Genomic DNA, 21812 nt, shown 5'->3' on the forward strand with positions numbered 1-21812 from the left:
TTTTAAATTCTTCAACTGTCCCGTTTCGGTGACCCTGTGTCCACTGTAGTCTCAGATTCCTGTTCTTGGCTGACAGGAGTGGAACCCGATGTGGTCTTTTGCTGTTGTAGCCCACCCACCTCCATATTTTGATGTGTTGGGCATTCTGAAATGCTTTTCTGGTCACCACGGTTGTGAAGAGTGCTTGTTTGATTTATTATAGACTTCCTGTCAGCTCTGAACCAGTCTAACCATTGAACCATTCTCCTCAGACGTCTCTTATCAGCAAGACATGCCCACTAACAGAACTGCAGCTTACTGGATGTGTTTTTTTCCCCCCACACCATTCTGTGTTAACTATAGAGACTGTTGAAAACTTGTGAAGATCAGTAGTTTCTGAAATACTCAAACCAACTCATCTTGCACCAAATGGTGCCATAGTTAAAGTAACTGAGATCACATTTTTTTCCCCCAATTCTGATGTTTGATGTGAACATTAACTGAAGTTCTTGACGTGTATCTGCACGATTTTATGCATTGCACTTCTACAGCATGATTGGCTGATTGGATAATTGCATGAGTGTACAGGTACTATTCCTATTACAGGGAACCATGCACATACATTCACACCTTGGGGCAATTTAATGTCACCAACTGACCGGTAGAAACCCACATGAAAATACCGAAACCACACGAAAGTCTACACAGAGAGTAAGCCAAGCTCCTGATTGAACCAGGGATGATGGAGCTGTGATGCGGTAATGCTACCCGCTGTACCACTGCGCCACCTACACTAGTTTAAGCATATTCAAAGTAAAATGTATGCTCAGATCTTTTAAATTATAACCGCAGCTCATATACATACAGTATATAAACTATAACTTTAAGAATGAAAAAAAACCTCCAACATACCTTTGTATTTATGTCATAAAACAGATTATGAATGTGTGCAAAAGTCCAATCGTCAACTGGTATCAACCAGTTGAAAGGAAAACCATGCAGACCTGGTAACCCTCAGGCAAAATATACAAAATAACTGATTCCAGGAGGTGTGATTTTGTAGTGCTGACACTAATAGACAGTCCTTGAATGAAGATGCACAGCTGTGAAACTGACTGAATTTTTGGCTAATTAACTTTAAGATTTGTAAAAACCTACTTCCCTACATGAAATGTAAGGAGCAAAAAGTACAGGTTACACACTGGAAATTATTTGTTAATTCCTTAACAGTAAATCTTTTCTTTAAAATAAAAAAATTAAATACTATGATAATGAATAAATAAACCATGTGAAATTACAATATAAATTATAATACTGAAGTACAATTACTTCAGTAGTTTTCACCTCTGTGTATCAGCATTGTGATAGAAAGGAAATGGGAACTTGGTCTGTAGGTGTTTCATTTTTATCTGTAAGAATATTGACTTGGTTATTGGATATGAGGTCCAATTGAGGTGTTTATTAAAATTGTTGAAAAGCAACATTGAAGATATAAAGATATAAACTGAAGAGGTCATAATGGGGTCATTTTCAGTTGATGACTGCTATTACACTAGCTGTTTTTGAAAGTGTCTGCTAAATTTTAAAAATATATATATAAATGCACTGCCTACAGTTCATTATCTCACATACACATAATATCTGCCATATTGTGTTCCAAGTACAATATACTAAATATGGCACTTTTTTCTGACACTTTATTAACCTTTTGGAGATTGTTGAAGCAATGTCTTGTGCTGCATATTTGTTGTCCATCTCTGGTTTGAAAAAGGAATTATGATATTATGTAACAGAGGTGAGTATGAGTCAGAGAGAGTGCGTATTCTGCTGCCGATGAAGGATTTTTAAAAAAATAATAAAAAACCTTGGTTACGGTTGGCTGAGTTTTGGAGAATACTGATAAAACCAGGAGAATATATAATGAATGAAAATGGCAACACATCCGCTGCTGTTGGGAGAAAGACGCGAGTTCTCCAGTCAGCCACAGGGGACATAAAGGCAGAAAGGCATGAATGTTTCTCCACACTGAAAGAATGGCCCTGTAGGCCAGAAGGGTCAAAACATGAAAGGCATGTGGAAAAAAGATTTCTTTCCCAAAAAACACACTCTCACACTGTTTCTCCCTTTGCTGCAGTATATATTTCCCTGTGCCATGAGCTACCCAGCAAAACTTGTTCCTAAAATTGTACAACAAAGCTGTTTTGCAATTTCTGCATATGAAATCAGCAGTGGCATCTCACTGAGGTGAAGTCCAACGAGCAGCCATTTTATGTCTCTGATGATGGCTAAGAAAGCCCATGGGTGTAAAAATGTTAATTGGATTTTTTATTATTATTATTATTAAAGGACTTTTGGGAACCAAAAAAAAAAAAAAAACATTTCAGTAATGTGCAGTGAAAATTGCATTCGACTGTTTTTTTTTCTTCAATCTCTCCTGTGCTCTACAGAACCAAATTCACCATGAACTAATTCGGTTCTACAGCTAAGACAGCTTGAAGGTTCAAAAATCGCAATATCAAGTGCAGTTGAAAAGAAAATATATCTCTGTCAGAAAAAAAGAGGAAGATGGGCATCCCTGTGTGCTCGGTCTGATGGACGCGGAGTGAAGCAGAGGATTAAGAGCTTGAATCCTGTCTTCTATAAGAAAAACTTATATCCGAAGCTGAGATATTGAGTCTGTTTCACAGGGAATCAGAGAAGACTCTATCGAGTAGTGTTGTGGTATTCAGGACCGGTTTTGAGATCTCAAATCAGTGGTCTCGGTCTTGTCATAAACTCAAGTCTTGTCTTGGCCTACAAAGACAGATGTTATGTTATGTTATGTTCCCATTACAGTACAAAATGTAAATGTCTATTGCTGCGTGTGGAGTTATACAGCACCTATACATTTCAAGTGACAATGTTTTAAATGATTTCATCCTCTTATGCTTGAAATAATATAGCACAAGTCTGTACTTGTAATTCACAGTTTTTGGTCTCAGAAAGCTGAATGATCCAAAGCAAATTCTAGTATTTACTGCATTTTATTTACCTGCGGTATGCTTAAATCAAAGGAAATGAGCTTGGCTGTAATGTTTCCTGTTGCATTTCTTAAAAAAAATAAATAAATATATATATATATATATATATATATATATATATATATATATATATATATATATATATATATATATATATATATATTGCATAACTAGCAAACTTTGTGTCATTTCACTTATCTCATGCAAACTTCATAACCTACCCACCCCATGTGTGCTTTATATAGCAGTGATGTGAAACAGGATTAGACTGCAGCACTTGCTAGAAGTAGGCTCTGCTTAACATGTCCTATGTATGTCCCGTGTACTTATTTGTGCAAAATGATCATACCAAAGTAGATGGGTTATTTTATTTAAACAAGGTCTTGGTCTGGCCATGTGTGGTGTTGGTCACATCTTGGTCTTGCCCCCCTGTCATACTCAGTCTTGACTCGGACTCCATTGGTTATGCTCTCAGTCTCACCTAAGCTGGTCTTAAGCCCAACAGCACTATCAAGTGTGAAAAATCGTAGTCTTAAATATGCTTTGCCAAAATTGATCTCTAAATTACAAAGTTATACTAGCATTTTAGCTAAAATATTGTCATACGCAAAGTAGTATGGCAATATAACTGTATGACTGAAAGTAATACGACAATCCTTATACATCTCATCAAGTTTTTATTTTACTGTATTGGAAAGAAAACCGTATTTGAAAATAAAGCAAAAGTGTATACTCCCTCTCATTAGCACACACGAGTCACACACAAAATCGAATTCTTGCTCTTAAGCATGTTTTTCTGTTTTTGAATTGGGAATAATATTACAGCTATGATTATGTAAGAAATAAACATGCCTGGGCAACATTGTTATAGGAAAACAATCAATGACAGGGTTGGCGTGATCCATTTATAGTTACATTTAATGTTGTGGAAAACATCTGCAAAACAAATTAGTTCCTCTTATCATGTATGAGATTGCAGCTATGAACAGTCATTCCCTCACCAGCCTCTCTTATTTCTCCCTCCTGAAGCTAATAAGCCAAAAATCCCATAGTTTGAGAAACCACAAAGCTGTGGAGCATTGGCCGTGCAAGTCCCTGCAAATCAACTGTTACTATAGAAATGATAACCTATTAGAACGAGCTCATTAATATAAACCTGTCATTTTCAATTACAACAGGCACTACTGGAAAACTGCTGTGATAAAAAAAATAAAAATAAAAATAGGATCTATGAATCTATCCCAGGAACACTGAGCATGATGTCAGAATACATCCTGGATGCAACACCAGTCCATCACATGATTCCTACACATCTGTGCAACAAAAAAGCTCCAACAAGCACCTGAACGGTTCTTCAGTTTGTTTCTCTGGGGGAACCGTTAAAATTTTTTTTTGAAGAACCCTACAACAGGGTTTCCATTTCAAAAGAAAGTTTCAAGTAGAACCCCTTTTAGCAGGTTAAAACCATTAACCAAACAGCCACAAGGAACCCATGCAGATCAAGAGACTCAGCTATATACTTCAAAGCATTTCCCTTATCCCTGTCTGGGATAATTCTTACATACACACTCAAATGTATGAGGAAGAGCAAGTCATCCACCATCACACTGCATATCACAGATGTTTGAAGTAGATCGTTGTTTCTGTTTCGCATCCTTCATTAGCGCCAGTACGTTAGAGAGGCATGAAGAAGGGAAAATCTGCTTTCTGCTCACTAATGTCACTGCAGAAATGAAAGGCTCACTGGATTTTGTATTATGTGGTTGTAAAGCTAGGGATCAGTCTGGTTTATATAAGGATATGCTCAGTGTTTTTTGTGATACTTAGTACCAAACCCCCCAAACATGCAATGTAGCATAAGTGCCAGAAATGTTGAGATGCCTCTTTGTCCTGATTGGCTAGATGTTGTTGGACCTTATAATTTTTTTTGTAATACTACGTTCACACCAGCAAGTGACGAGTCACTCATGTCGTTTTATATTTTGTCTCTTGTGTAGCAACTGATATGGTGGATTATTGTAATCGTGAGCTTTTTAAATTCCAATGAGAAATGGTAGTAACTTCCAAAGCTAAGTTATTAAAACAAATTAAATAATGCGCTAATCAGTGTGATAAATGGTTACGTGTTAGGTTTTGGACTAACTTTGATGGCATATTTGCAAAGCAAAAAAAGCTACTTAAACACACCAGAGGCACCGAGAATGTCAGCTATTTCCTTCCAAGAGGATGTATATCAGAGGATGTACGGTGGAAACTGTGGTTGTCAGTTTTTCATTCATATTTATGCGAACATTAAATATGAACGAGTTGCAGGCAGGAACTACAGTTGTGAGTGAGGAAGTAAAAGAGACGTTGGACAACGCACACCATAGAGTTTTATCAGGAATCATTTAAGCCATTCGTTTGGATCTATCACTTTACAGTATGAAAATCCAAAGTTGCATGTCACTGAAATGATGGTTCTGTGTCTCACATGTACATAGAAGATTAACAGTCACCTATTGTTTGCCAGAGTGAACACAGTACAGAGACCAGAATTTCTCCTCTGAGCAGATATTTTTGGACAAGAACTAAAAAGTGTTTCAAAAACCGCTGACTCAAACTTTAATAATAATTCAGATCTCATTATACAAAAGTTAGCTCCGGTCCACTAATTTGATTGGTTGAGCAGCATTCCAAGTCTACTTATATTTACTATAACCGCACTGGGATGTTTCACTGAATGTATCACTCCGCTTGTCTACGTTAGCCATGTAAAAGTTCAACTCCTAGTTTGAAACGTTTACCACACTAGTGTTAGTGACATCATCAGCGGGTATAGCAAAGATATTTTTCAGGCATATAACTTTTGACTTAAAATGTGAAAGCTCATTAGATGAAGTTGAAAAGGACGAAGGGAAGTCAATTTCACTGGAAACACCTTTAACAGGAATGTACATATCAATGTGAGGTAGCTAGCCAGTTGCTATAAAGTGGGATCTATTCATTGGGATCGATTTCTATTTCTACTTTTGGTTATGTTGTGTCCAAAATGTTAATTACTTAATATACATTTTTGTTGATATAAAAGCAATATCACACTCTCAATGATATTCAGTATAACGGCACGGCTATGATTATCCAGGGCTCTCTCCCTGCAGGCGCATGCCTATGGCCAAATTACAGGCATGTCGATATTCAGTATGACCTCAGTCTTGCTCGTGCGATATTGATTAAATTTGTACTAACCATGACTTGTGGAAACTGAGTGACAGCTACTACTTATGCATATGTTTGTGTGTGTGTGTGTGTGTGTGTGTGTGTGTGTGTGTGTGTGTGGAGGGTTGGAGTGAGTGCTGCTTTAACATCTGCTCCATCCTCCTGTTGTGAGGAGAAGTCCAGCCATCTTGTGATGATTTGGCTGTGCACGCTACTGCTGTGACTCTGCTGTCAGCTCGGCGCTCTAAACACATGGTGCACTGCAGGCACAGGTGAGCAAGTCCTGCTCCTGAAAAGGGCTTCAGTCAGGTGTGTGTATGTATGTGTGTGTGTGTGTGTGTGTGTGTGTGTGTGTGTGTGTGTGTGTTTCTATGTATGCACCATAAGGTTAGAATGGTATGAAAAGAATTTCAATATCACAGTTTTCTGTACATTACATAATCTGCTTACACCTAAAGGTGCTGTTTGTAAATGTTTCTAAATGTATAAAATCATATAAATGCAGATACCTCATAAAGATTTGGATTTTCATTAGTTGTCAGTGTTACCATGCAAATGATCTTGCTCATTTATTTATTTTCCCAGTCGATAAATTAGCTCCAACCTAGGTGAACCACGGTTGGTTAGCTCCACCCTTTTTCCATCCATGAGGCATGCATAGCCTTCTTCTCACTTCTTAAATTGTGCCTCCTTGTTTTCTTTCCTTGATTCCTTTTCCTCACTGGAAACTGGAGCATAGACAGTCAGAGAGCCAGTCAGACTACAACCTTCAAGATTCTAAAGGTTGTGGCCAAAAAAGTGTACAAAAGATATCAGAAGCTCTCTATGCCATGGCCAGAGTGCCTAAGGTCAACACAGACAGCACAACTACTGAAGTCCACAGCCATCTACAGTGGTTCTACTAAGGTATGAATGATTGCCATGTGCCTCAGATACTTTTAACTAATATGAGGTTCCTATAAGACTGAGATAAGTTAATATTGTTTAATTCCTCAGAAGCAGGTAGCCGATAATAGCTGCCTAAAAAGCAGATAAGCAGTATATTCGAGTTTTCGAATCCCGTCTCCGACCCTGTGTGCATTGAGTTTGCATGTTCTCCGAGTCCAAAGACATGCATTGTAGGTTGATTGGCATTTGCAAATTGTCCGTACTGTGTGAATGTTTGTGCGGGAATGTTTTCCAGGGTGTCCCCCACCTTGTGCCCCGAGTTCGCTGGGATTGGCTCTAGACTTCCCAACGACTCTGATTCCTCTGAGTGCATTTTAAGAATTAGTACTTCATTAAAGATTTTAATAATGGTGGACTTTGATTTCACAGGTGTATGTAGGTAGGATTGACACATCTAGGATGCATCCATTAGAGTTTTGGGAAGCATCCTAGGTGTTTTAACAGAGGGGTTGGGTTGGCAGGAGTAAAGAAAAACACATAAGAGGGCTTTAAACCTACAAAGTGCCCCTTTTAAAATTGTTTACCTGAAAAAACACTGTATGGAAAATTCCACGCAAACACCACTAATCTGTGCCTTTTCATTTCCTCTATATATCCTTATATTTCCCAACTCCATCTCCCAGTTTGATAAATCATTTCACTCATTATTTAGACTCAACAGAAAGGAACGGGTTTACCAGTTATGACTTTTTCTGACCTCCGAGTCTACTTACTTACATTAGTTTACTGGCACATTGCACACTGGATGTAAATCTGCTGTAATGTATGCATTACGGAGATTGAACGAGTTCCAACCTGGCGCTGTTTTCACTCACTCCCCAGGAGAGCTCTGATTTCAGGTCAGCTGCATTAACACCCACTGTAATGAAGTCTCTGGGGAGAGTTATGAATTAAACGTGCAGCAGCACTGAACAGTAGTCTGGGGATCGTAATTAATTTGGGTCTGACTAAAACAAAGGCATGATGTGTCTAATTATTTATGTTTATTATGAAATCCATAGGAAGCTCTGTTATAAATACTGAACTGATATAGATTGATTTTAAGGCAGAAACTACTTCATCACAGATGGCACAACTCCTTCTGAAGTCCACATCCGCCTTCAGCAGCTCTACTAAGATATGATTGAATGCCATTTTCTTCAGATACTGTTAACTAATTATAGATTTCAACAAGACAGAGATAAGCTAATATTGTCTTTTGCCTCAGAGGCAGGTAGCCAATAATAGCTGTCTAAAAAGAAGATGAGCAGTATTAAATGCATTCAGGTAGATTTAAAAGATAAGTTAACACTGTTATCTGCCTTGTCTCCATATGTAATTGGTTAAAAGCTAACTTGTTTTACAAGAACCTGATACTGGAAGATCATCTCAATATGAACTCTGCAGCAGGCCACAGAATTTTGTCTTTCATCCTCAAGAATCTGCTCAAATCTCAAATCAGTGCTCCCTAAATTCCATCAACATGTGGACTTTGCAACGAGAGAGACGAACACGTTAGGATCTTGTTTACACAAACATCCCCGGGGCATACAGGGCAGAGCCTAGGCCCCACTTGAGCTACTCAGACCACATCTCTGTTATGCTTAACCCAGTATACAGACCTCTCACTCAGATGCTCCAAACTGGTTTTGAAGCAGGTGAAAACTTGGCCAGTAGGAACCATCTCTGCTCTTTAGGACTGTTTTGCGGACACTGACTGGAACATGTTCAGGGAGGCTCTGGGTTACTGATCGGAAGTTTGGGAGTTCAAGCCTCAGCTCTGCTAAGCTGCCACTGTTGGGCCCTTGAGCAAGGCCCTTAACCCTCACTGCTCCAGGGGCGCTGTATCATGGCTGACCCTGCTCTCTGACCCCAACTTCCTGGAATGTTGGGATATGCAAAGAAAAAAGAATTTCACTGTGCTGTAATGTATAAGTGACTAATAAAGACTCATTAATCAGAGACCAGCTAGATCAGTAAGTGCATTGATGACGTCTCCGTCTCCAAGACAATCACTACATGCTCCAACCGGAAGCCGTGGATGACTGCGGAAGTGCGTGCACTGCTGAGGACCCGAGACTCTGACTTCAGGGCAGGTGACAAGGCGTCCCTAAGAACAGTGAGAGCCAAACTGTTCCGGGCCATCAGAGAGGCAAAGCGTGCACACGCCCAGTAAATCCACAGTCACTTCACAGATGCGGCACGTGTGGCAGGGCATTCAGGCAATCAGCAACTACAGGACAATGTCACCCACCTGTGACAGTGATGCCTCACTTCCAGATGTGCTGAACAACTTCTACGCTTGGTCTGAGGTGCAGAATGACATAGCATGGAGGAAGGCCACCCCTTCTCCCAACGACCAGGTGCTGTGTCTAACCACAGCTGATGTGAGAAAAACTCTACACAGAGTCAACCCACAGAAGGCTGCTGGACCAGACAACATTCCTGGCAGAGTGCTCAGAGGATATGCAGATCAGCTAGCAGATGTTTTCACTGACATCTTCAACATCTCCCTGAGCAGCACCTTCGTTCCAACGTGCTTCAAGGCTACCTCCATTGTCCTAATGCAGAAGAAGTCTTGGGGACAATGTCCTGCCTCAATGACTACCGTCCCATTGCACTCACATCCATCATCATGAAGTGCTTCAACAGGCTCATCATAAGGCGCATCAAGACCCTGCTGCCCCACTAACTGGACCCGCTACAGTTCGTGTATCGCCCCAACTGCTCAACAGATGATGCTATTGCCACCACCCTACATCTGGCCCTAACCCACCAAAACGGACATCTACGTTCGAATGCTGTTCATAGACTTCAGTTCAGCATTCAACACAATCAGTCCTCATCACCTGACTGGAAAGCTGAACCTACTGGGCCTGCACACCTCCATCTGCAACTGGATCCTGGACTTCCTGACTGGGAGACCTCAGTCAGTCCGGATTGGGAACAGCATCTCTAGCACCACCACACTGAGCACGGGGGCCCCTCAGGGCTGTGTTCACACTCCACTGCTGTTCACTCTGCTGACTCACAACACACAACTGCAGCAACACACAACTCCAATCACATCATCAAGTTTGCCTATGACGTGACCATGGTGGGTCTCATCAGCAAGACGAGTCAGCATACAGAGGAGGTGCAGCAGCTATCAGACTGGTGCAGAGCCAACAACTTGTCAAGAAATGTGGACAAAAACGAAAGAGATGGTTGTTGACATCAGGAGAGCACAGAACAACCACTTTCAGCTGATCATCGATGGCTCCTCCGTGGAGATCGTCAATAGCTCCTTGGTGTACACCTGATGGAGCACCTCACCTGGTCCCTCAACACCAGTTCCATAACCAAGAAAGCCCAGCAGCATCTTTACTTTCTGCGAAGGCTGAAAAAAGCCCAGTTCCCACCACCCATCCTCACAACATTCTACAGAGGAAGTATTGAGAGCATCCTGAGCAGCTGTATCACTGCGTGGTTTACAAAAATTGCACCTTATCGGTTCGCAAGACCCTGCAGTGGATAGTGAGGACAGCTGAGAAGGTCATTGGGGTCTCTTTTCCCTCCATCATATACATTTACACCACACGCTGAATCCGCAAAGCCACCAGCATTGTGGATGACCGCACACACCCCTCACACACACTCTTCACCCTCCTGCCACCTGGAAAAGGGTACCGAAGCGTTCTGGTCCTCACGGCCAGACTGTGTAACTTCCCCCAAGCCATCAGACTCCTCAATACTCAGAGACTGGACTGACACACACACACACACACACACACACACACACACACACACACACACACTGTCTCTCTGTCTCTAAACTAAACTCTGCTGCATTTTTGCTGCTACTGTATTATAAATACATCGTACTTAATTTCTTGTCACTATTATACTCTTTACCTGGCCGCTACTACAATAACTGCTATGTCCATATTCAGTATAAGCTAATCTGCTGAATACTATGTCATAGCATGTTATGTTTACATTTATACCATTTTTAAATTATATTATTACTCTTTGGTACCTATCTTTTGCACTACCTGTTATATGTGACACTTCAACACTAAAACTGTGTACTGATCAGCGCTACACTGTCACTGTGCCTTTTGTCCTGTTTTAGTAGTTTCTGTACTGTCCTGTGTTGTTAGCACACGTTTGCATGTGCACTTTATGTAAAAATGTGTAGGCCTTATTTAGCTCTGTGTCTCATGTGGTTAGTGTGTTGTTTTATGTAGCACCATGGACCTGGAGGAACGTTGTTTCATTGCACTGTGTACTGTACCAGCTGTATGTGCTTGAAATGACAATAAAGTCACTTGAACACTTGAACTTTAAATAATTCTACTGATGTGCCAATATTTATGTACTTACATAATTAAGTATTTACTTATGTACATACCTACTTGCTTACTTATTTAAACCTCTACTGCATGAATTATTACATTTACATCAAATATGTTTTCATGGATTTTTATTACTTGATTTAGTTCAAGTAATAAAACAATATTTAAAAAATGTTGTTGGTAAATTGTTGACAACAATGCGTAATGGTGGAAAGTGTCATATAGTCAAAAATAACACAAAATGTATGAAATTACAATTCCAGTTACTGAATTTTCCAGATTATAAATTGCAGAGTTATTTGACATCTAGTAAGCATGTAAAAGTTATATCGTCTAGAAAGGAATCACAGTTGAAAAAAGTTTGTGGATAGACTTACTCACTCAAAATACCTACAGAAATTCAATCCAAATATGTTTTGGGTGAAATATCCGTTTAATTCTTTCTCGTGAATGATTAATTCTTTCTTTCACTTGAAACTAAATTTTGAAAATAAAGTGCAATTGCAAAATGTCTGAAATTACAAGCATTTTCTTACTTTGAATGTGAAAAAAATGTAAATATACTATTAAAGAAGCCTAGTGTCTTTTTGTCTGCTATGTAGGCCTGTTTCTATTCTGAATGCACATACCACAGTTTCATTATCACATGTTGTTGTCATATGGCAACAATTACATATTACCATTGAGCAAAATACTCAAAATATATATCACCTTGTTTAAATGACAATAAAATAAATGCTAACTTATCTCAGATAGTGTTTCAATTTACTCATTTAAGTAGTTTTGCCTAAATATTGAAAATAAATATTTTCCTAAATATTTTGCCTAAATATTTTGTATTATTGCCTATCAATAAATTGTAGATAAATTAATTGTTGCCACATGGCAACACCATGCAGTAAAGGGGGTAAGTACGTATTCACTGACTTACATACTTTTGATACATTTTGGTTTCATTTACAGCTTCATTACAGTTGCATATTAAAAGTTGTGGAGATTTTTAAACACACACAATGTATGAACATCATTAATATGGGTAGAACTTACTAAAGGCATCATTAATGCTATAGAAACAGAAAGTAGACACTTTACTTGAATGTAAACTGGTATATATATGTGTGTGATTTTGTGATGTTTAAGTGGACTGAAATATATTTTTGCACAAAAAGAAATAGTTCATGTTTACTTTTCATTTTGTTCTAGTTTAGGAGGCAACATTTCTTTACTGATGTTTAACTTAATTCTGCATGTGGCCATCAATCCCATCTGATAAATATGGTAATGACAACATATCTTAGGTCAGCTGTGATATCTTTGCAGAAGTGCTGCCTCTTGGTCCTCATTTAAGACCAAAAAACACTGTTGTGCAATTTCTGATTTCTATTTTTTTTATGTTGACGCTTTGCATTTAATTGTCGTTAATTATTGTATTTCCTTTAACAATTGTATGAGCATGCTGTTATAGGAAAATAATCCATAATGGGATGATATGATACAAACTAGCAGGAACCAGATTATTTTCCTCTAACAACACGTCCTGAAGTGCATTATTGCTCTTGTACCACAGAAATTTGCCAGCAATAACAATTTTTAAAGCATTAGCTGTATAATTGGCTGCATGTGGCATGTCTTGTGTCACGCCTTGGTGGCTGTCATGCTAAGTTTTACCTTCATTCCTATAAATCGTATCAATGGCAATTATTTATAGTTTAACCTAACTGGTGTTGTCTATACCTCATGCAGCTATGATGAGTGGCGTGTATGTGACTGGAAACTTTTTGGACTGAGAGCAAGTTTGACTGCATGCTTGCACCACTGCTCTGCACTTTGAATTACTCTTGCGTCACTCTTGTGTCAAGCCTGCTGCAGTAAATCACTCCCATGTGTCCATTTCTATAGACATGTTATAGAATAGTTCAAAGATTATACCTTGACATTTCAGGTCGTTCTATTTTGTAAGAAACTTTAGTGGAATGTGTGAACATTTGGTCTGTACACACGGCTGTAGTATGCTGTTCCAACAGCATTCCTTTGACTCTGACAGATGCCTAAAACATCCTGAGCAGTCAGGGGAGTCTGACAGGTATGTTCAGAGGTACTCTCGCTTCTGCTGCTATTTTCTGCTTCTAAGTCAGAAAGTCAGTAGTCTCAGCGCAACGTGTCCAAGTGATATGGGAGACATCTGTGTATGAGGGCAAACATTTCTGTAGGTTGTGCCCTGAGACATCTAAGACAGCATGACGTGGACTAGTGGTCTGGCTTCAGCCTGGGCCTTCTTGACTGGACGAGGAAATGGAGACAGCAAAGTGAGGACGCTAGTATCCAACCTGCTTTACGAGGACCCGAAAGCAAAAGATCATCCCAACAGGAACTATGCAGGAAATGGTGTCAAGACCACAAAATACAGCATCTGGACCTTCATCCCTATGAACCTGCTGGAACAATTCCACCGGATCGCCAATGTTTATTTCTTGGGCTTGGCGGTGCTAAACTTTATCCCAGTGGTGAACGCTTTCCAGCCACAAGTGGCCATCATTCCCATTTGTGTCATTCTGGCTTTGACTGCCATAAAGGATGCTTGGGAGGATTTCAGACGCTACCAGAGTGATCGTCAGCTAAACAGCATGCCCTGCCTCGTCTATAGCAGGTACAAAGCACCTCTCTTTTACCTCTAATCACTCATTTTATAAGAAAGAGGTTCATCAGCTCAATGTTGCACTCTACTTGCTTTTTGCATGAATTTAATTTAATGTGGGTTTTCTTATAAACATACACAGGCTTTTAATAATCTAGATCTTTCTCTGTCGCTGGCTCTATTTCAGTTTTTCTCGTGTGTGTGTGTGTGTGTGTGTGTGTGTGTGTGTGTGTGTGTGTGTGTGTGTGTGCGCGGGTGTGCATGTGTGTGCGCGGGTGTGCATGTGTGTGTGCGTGCGTGTACGTGCACTTCACTTCATCTGTGTGTTTCAAAACCCCATGGAATTTTTTGACCTAGAAATACATTTTGTGAGGGAGATTTTTTCCCCCTCTTTTGACGAGGACAATGTCTTTGCATCCAACATCTTCATGGTGCGAGTCTCAGTGAAATCCTCATCACAATGTTGCATCAGAGTGAAGACAGGGAATGCTGTTTAGATCTATTTTTAAAAGACTGAATAGCCAGTGAAAATTAGGGAGTAATTCAGCATACAGCAAAGAGAGATGAAAGAGAGAGTAGATACTGTATAAAGGAGAAATGGAAAGAGGGAATGATGGAGAGAGCGAGAGAGAAAGAGAGAGAGAGCATAAAAATAGTGGTGGATTTTTGTTACAGGTACGTCCCAGGATATTTATTTTTTCTCCATTTTTAAAAGATGCTCCAAATACATTGCTTCATCCATTTAGGTATTTCTGGATATTTTCTGAGGCTGTGCTCCTTTTGCAGGCCTCAGAGTGTTTTCATATGGTGGATCCCAGGTGGGCCACACAAACACGATCACACAAACTGGCCTAAGCCAACATGGAGCCGCATACTGACGTACTGTTCTGACATGGCAGGCCTGTCCCAGGGGGTTTAAAAAAAGGTGTTATTTCGTGGGAGAAATGCTGTTTTTAGTGTTCTCTGGATCCTGGAACATTTTCTCTAGTTTCCAGCTGTGATTAGACCCTCAGCAGCAGCGTGCTTGGCTTTAGATCACTAATCACTGTGTTTTGGGAGTCAGTTCCATTTCTGGACTGTTCAGCATCCTAAAAACACTTTTTTTTTCCCTCAGTACAGTGATGGCTATTGAGTCCACAATCCTCTACTGCCTTTACACATAGTCTCAAAGTTACAATATATTTGACGTTGAGGTCAGAGCACAGGTTTGGACATTTCATGGCACATCTGATTAGGGGATTAGGAGCCTAACAGTGACAGCTTGGTGGCACTGAGACCTCTCGATCAATAGCCCATAACCTTAACCACTAAACCATTAGTGCCCCCAGGGGCAATGCAGGTATTATAGATTTGTCATATACCCTTCAGGAGTCACATTATAGGAGGACAGTGGCCAAATAATTGCACACATCATCTAGTTAAGCAAATGTGACAGGTCAGACAACATTTTTTCATTTTCATTTGAATTCCATATCTGAATACCTAATTAATTGACTTTGCTAATTGTCAAAAATGTGGACTCATTATAGAAACCTTCCAGAAATTATTCTATACTGATATTAATCCTGTGCAACTTTAGGCACAGAAAGAAATAGGTTCCAGCTGGGGGTAATTTTTTCCGGTCTAGAAACTTTTAACTGCCGTTCACAGTGGCTTGGTAACTAGTCACGCCACTTTTACTTTTCCACATTTTGTAGTGATACAACCTGTGCATACTGATATGGGGGGGATTAATATACTGTGCAAAATTATACACAAATAAAAAAGAATATGATTGCATAAGTATTCATGCCCACTTCTGTGCTTGGTGCAACCATTTTGCCATTTGAATCTCAATATAAATACACCGGCCGCTCCTGGAAAGCCTCAGAGTTTGTTAGATAACACCACCGACACAGTCAAACATGGTGGTGGTGGTAACATAGCTGTGCCATATTCTTTGTCCATAGCTCCTTGGTCTTCATGATGTTGCTTGTTTAGGTATGGTCTCTAACAAGCTCTGGGAACCTTTCAGGAATGTTCTGTATTTATATTGAGCTCATGTGACAGTTTAATTGCAAAACCGTGAAATCCACTTTACTAATTATATGATTTCTGATGGCAAACTGGTTGCACCAGAAATAATTAACTAATTGGGTTTCACAGAAATGAGGTAAACACTTCCAATAACAAGTTAGCCTTTTTTTTTTCTTTTTTAATTTTTTTTTAATATATAAGTATATAATAAGTTTCCGTTTTATGCACTATTTTTATGTAGATCCATGACATATGATCCATTTCAGTCCATTTCACTTCCATGTGGAAAAGATCAAGGTGGATGAATATTTGCAATGTGTTTTATAACTAAACCATGTATGTATTCATGTTGCTTGCTTAAAGGTTTTACTTTATCTTGTATCTTTGCCAGAAAAATAATAATAACTAAAAAAAAAAAAAAAAAAAAGGAATACTGAAAACTTGACCATGTCCTGACCCTGACTCAGGGCAGTGTTACTGAAAGCTTGCTTTAATCCCATTTTCATGATCATTTTAAAAACTAATATTACATCAATTGAACCATACTTTTCACGCATTATTGGCAGCCATTAAGTATATTAAATATAGTAACATTCCAACTTCCAAAATCCCAGTTTAACCCCTGAAAAGATGTGAACAAATAAATCAGAACGTGGTACAGTGTCTACAATGATATTATAATAATATTATAATAAAATATACTGTACATGACAGACATAATTGCTTTCTTTTGTCCTCAATATATAAAATGAAAGTCAATAACCAAAATCTACTTCTGATATACATACACTACCTAAAGCAACATAGTATAGGAATCAAATGATAAAATAAACCATATGACAGATGAGTCCAAAACTTTGAATGGTAGTGTACCTTTAAGTGGGTCTTAAAGGTAAATGTACCATAATAATTGTACAGCATGAGATTATAAGGTCTGTGTTTTCAAGCATCAGCTTCGGCATATTTTCCCTGAACTCTAGTAGCAATTGTCACATCATGGTTTATTTTTACATACTAAACCACTGTATCATGAGATCAGGCGGTAGCATTAAGCCGCAGAAGACGTAGTACTGACTCCACTTTGCTTCTGTTGTGAACCCTTGGCTGCTTTTTTGTCTTTTCTATATTTGACATTGGCATTTTGCCATTGTTTGTAATATTCATCATGTTGTTCACCATCTGGCTCTAAAGTGAACTGTCATATATCTGCATTTGTGATGTTGTGGTGTACTGTATAATTTACCCAAAGACCTGCCTTCAAATGTAAATTCCATCTTATAGCAAAATGTCACAGCTGGAAAGCATGACATTGCGTAGTCCGCACTAAGGCAGACGTATATGGGTATTTTTTTTATCACTAAGTTGGCCTCTTGTAAGCATCAAAACACCATTTTGTATTACACAAAAGCTTTTTAAAGAAAAGGCCTTGCAAGGTAAAGAAATTTTAAAACTCTCTTTTTCCCCCCTGTCGCAGTGTGGACAGCTAAAACGTATGTTGATGAAAACGCTGACATCATAACGATAACCTGTGCATGCCCACTGCTGTTTCGTGTGTGTTATGAATGTGCGAGGACTCCTTTTATCATGGGTGGTTATTTTGTAGTCTGTTATTTCTTATAATGCTAAATTTAATTTTTTATATCCGATAAGCCTCGGGTCGTGTTGACTTTGACTTCAAGTGTAACCTTAAGCATGAATTCCACCTCATCTTCGGTCCACACTTCCATCCATCCATCCATCTTCTATACCGCTTTATCTTTCTTCAGGGTCACGGGGGAACCTGGAGCCTATCCCAGGGTTCATTGGGCACAAGGCGGGGTACACCCTGGACAGGGTGCCAATCTATTGCAGGGCACAATCACATACACACTCACACACCTATTCATACACTACGGACACTTTAGACATGCCAATCAGCCTACCATGCATGTCTTTGGACTGGGGGAAGAAACCGGAGTACCTGGAGGAAACTCCCACAGCACGGGGAGAACATGCAAACTACGCACACACAGTGCCACAGTGGGAATCGAACCCCCAACCCTGGAGGTGTGAGTTGAATGTGCGAACCACTAAGCCACCGTGCGCCCCGGTCCACACTTATGAATCCTTTTTGACCATGTTGCTGTTTTTTTTCTCCCCACATTTTACCTTCTCTACCGCTCAATTATCACACTCTTGGACAGGCTAACACTAGACTGCCATGTTCATGTGAGGGATTTCAAATAGTTTTTTTTGTGGATGAAGATATTTGTGAAATGTTGTTATAGCGAAATGGATTATTTTTAAAAAAGACATTTGAATAAATGTGGCTGAGACATAGAGCGATTCCTAACAATTTTAACATACCTACCACAGAACAGTTCATGTAGAGAATATGCAATAGCTTAGTTGATGTTACAAGTTAATTTTATATGACTAACATTTATTCATTTAACATTCTGTCCATGTTTATTCCACTACTGGGCAACTAGTTTTACTTTCTCTTTTGTTCTGAATTGGCTTTTGTCTGTCATGGTTGATTCTCTGAAAGCTCTGAGTCATGCGGATGTGCAACATTTTACTTCAGTGTGCTATTTACAGCATTTACCCCACCCTGGGCTGTTTTTCCAGAGTGTGATGTGGAAGTGACTTAAACTTGACAGTATAATCCGTGCATAAAATTGCAGCAACTCATCACCAAATATACATTTTGAAGCCGATCACTGAAGTTAGTGGGTTTCCATATACGTAAAAATGTACACACTCAGCAGCTCATATAAGATTTAAAAAATTTTTTTTTTTTTTTTTTTTTTTTTTACCACATTTCTGGTATAAATTTCCAAATCTGTAAATACAAATACACTGTAAATCCGGATAAGTTCATTTAACTCAAAAAATTTGAGGAAACTAATTACCTCAAAATTTTCAAGTTGATAAATCAGTTTCTTCAAGCCAAATACACTTAAATATAACAGATATTAATTTTAAATTACAAAATTAAAATATTAAAAATTTAAAATTTATCAACTGAAAAATTTTGAGGTAATTAGTTTCCTCAAATTTTTTGAGTTAACTATCTGGTTTTACAGTGTACAAATACATTTGTTTGTATCCTGCTTGATAAATGAGGCTCAATATTTGACAGTGTGTAAGCTGCTATAATGATCTTTAGGTCTCTGTGTGTAGCTGTGCAGTGAAACACAATATGAGAGGTGCTGCTTCACAACCAGTGCCAGCAACAGAAAATATTATTACTTTTCACACTTCTTCTTATCTACTTATAGCCGAGTGCCAGAAATGGACAGCTGAGTCATCACAAACTGCAATTGCTTGTCATCACCTTTTGAAGGAATTCTTATCACAGTCATAATCACACACACACACACACACACACACACACACACACACACGCACACACACACACACACACACACACACACACACACACACACACACACACATAAACACACACACACACACACACACACACACACACACTAGGGTGACCAGCTGCAAACGGACCAAATGTAGGACAAGTAGTAAGTTTGTGTGGGACAATGTGGGACATATTTCCGACAATCAAAGGCCTACCATCATGATATCTATCTACAACCCCATTCCAAAAATGTTGGGGTGCTGTGTAAAATATAAATACAAACAGAATGCAATGATTTGCAAATCTCATAATACGTTATTCACAATAGAACATAGAAAACATATCAAACGTTTAAACTGAGTAACAATTACTTTTCCAGCCTTTAGTTGCCCCTGTCCCAACTTTTTTGAGACATGTTGTGGCCATCAAATTCAAAATTACCTTGTTTTTTTCCTTAAAATGGTACATTTCCTAAGCATTTCTTTCAATGTCTGTTTTTAAAGTTGTGTTAAGACTGTAAGTGAAGTGTTGAAGCAGCAATTTGTAAGCCTTTAGAGATTTGCTTGATAGTGTAACAGCACTGTGATAACATCAATTGGCCTAAGTGTTGACACCAAAATATTCTAATAAAGATCGTGGAAAATGATAGTAGGTATTCTGGCACAGTTCTAAGTTGGGAGTCAGAGCTGGATGAAGAGAGATAGAGACCTCCAATCCCTGCCCGCTATTACGTGCTATCTTTGGTGCTAACATGCCTAAATCGGGTCATGTTGAAGTGCAGATTTGTTTAGAGCCTCTAGGACAGAGATACAATATTGAATAAATATTATTGCTTGGTTCAGGCTATAATGCATTTCATCACTGATCATCTCTAAGTTGTTATTTTATATTTAGTCATTAAAATCTGTCATTGGTTGCCATTACACTGGAAATAAAAATGTCAGTAAAAATGCTAAATGAGAAGCACTACCATAGAATTAACAACCTAACAACCACATTAAAGGAAAACTCATATAAATATTTAGAATCAATATGTGATTTATTTTATGATTAAATTCTTAGCTGAGTTTTTTTCGTTGTTGTTTAAACTCCTTCAACATGTAAGTCAGTTTTACCCACAATGGTGACTGTAGCTTTATCCCTCACGTTATCTCTACATAAAAAGAACGATGCAGCGGCGCTTTACTCCTTTAGTCTGTTCAGATCTCACATCTCCTCATCTCTACACTCTGCACAAACAGATCAGCTCCCAATAAGTTCACCTTTCATGCTAATACCACGGTCAACACCGTTGTGCTCATCCTCTCAGCACATAGCACATCGTATTGCTGCATTGCATTCTGTGACACTGACACCAGCAATTACTGTTTTTACTACAACTACATTGGATTTCTCTTTAAAAATAAAAACCAAATTGGTGAGTGAGTAAAGAAGCTCCTTCCGTTTTTTTTTTAAGAGCTAAAACCTGAAACTTGATTGTTAGCTCTAACGTTTGAGATTGTTGATTTGTTTTCTTTTAATAAACACCATTGCAAATCCGCTACCATTAACAATCTCCCTTTGTGACAACTTCTAATGGCATTGATAAAAATACAGCACCACCGAACAAACTATTGCAACAATCATTAAACACTTCACAAATATTTCAATATGAACATATTTAATATGTTTCAAGGTGGAGTTTTCCTTCAATTTTTGGCTGAGGTTCAATTTAATTGTAAAAACAAAACAAAATGTATTCATCCTTGGCCAAGAAGTGATATATTCTTGATTCTCAGTTGTGCAATATCATGTTTGTGTGAATATCCTTGTGCTACACTGAATATTCTAAAAGTTTCGGGTCATGCTTTTGAGTCATGTAAATTGTTACCACACTACACAGCAAAATTACCAGTTTTGATTTAACACCCACAGTGTTGAATTTACACCCTATAGTGTTTATATAAGTCCACTGGACTCAAATAAACACTCTGGGTGTTAATTCAACACTAGGGATTTTACTGTGTACTAAAAACATATTATATACCCCACCTCAGACTATTTTTATATCATGCCAGTCAGCTATTAACAGGTTTGTCACGTTTAAACCACATGGAATGTGGTGGAGTCAGTGAACACAAAAGAGTAATATAACATAATGGAAGATGTTTGTCTGGTAATAATAATATGAACGTGTTCTGTGATCCTTAATTAATCCAAATGAGAGAGTTTTATAATGCGTAATATATAGTATATCATATATACAGTATTAGGAATGTAATTGAATATGAATATGTTATTCTAAATGAACAGATGATCAGATGGTTAGATGTGAAGCTCATGGGACAAACTAGGACTAAAAATTT

The 21812-nt window shown here is 38.6% G+C and overlaps 1 protein-coding gene across 2 annotated transcripts in view; it reads left to right on the top strand.

Moving 5' to 3' along the window:
• Positions 1 to 13523: 13523 nt before the first annotated feature.
• Positions 13524 to 21812, top strand: part of atp10b (ATPase phospholipid transporting 10B) — a 41245-nt gene continuing 32956 nt past the window's right edge. For both annotated transcript variants that reach the window (XR_001814695.3, XM_017486240.3), the window contains exon 1: positions 13524 to 14108. Coding sequence is in view for 1 of the 2 variants with exons in the window: in XM_017486240.3 (XP_017341729.1) it covers positions 13699 to 14108 (410 nt within the window). In the remaining variant the exon portion in view is untranslated. The remainder of the gene's footprint in view (positions 14109 to 21812) is intronic.

This window comes from Ictalurus punctatus, chromosome 14 (assembly GCF_001660625.3).
Source record: "Ictalurus punctatus breed USDA103 chromosome 14, Coco_2.0, whole genome shotgun sequence".
Taxonomy (NCBI): domain Eukaryota; kingdom Metazoa; phylum Chordata; class Actinopteri; order Siluriformes; family Ictaluridae; genus Ictalurus; species Ictalurus punctatus.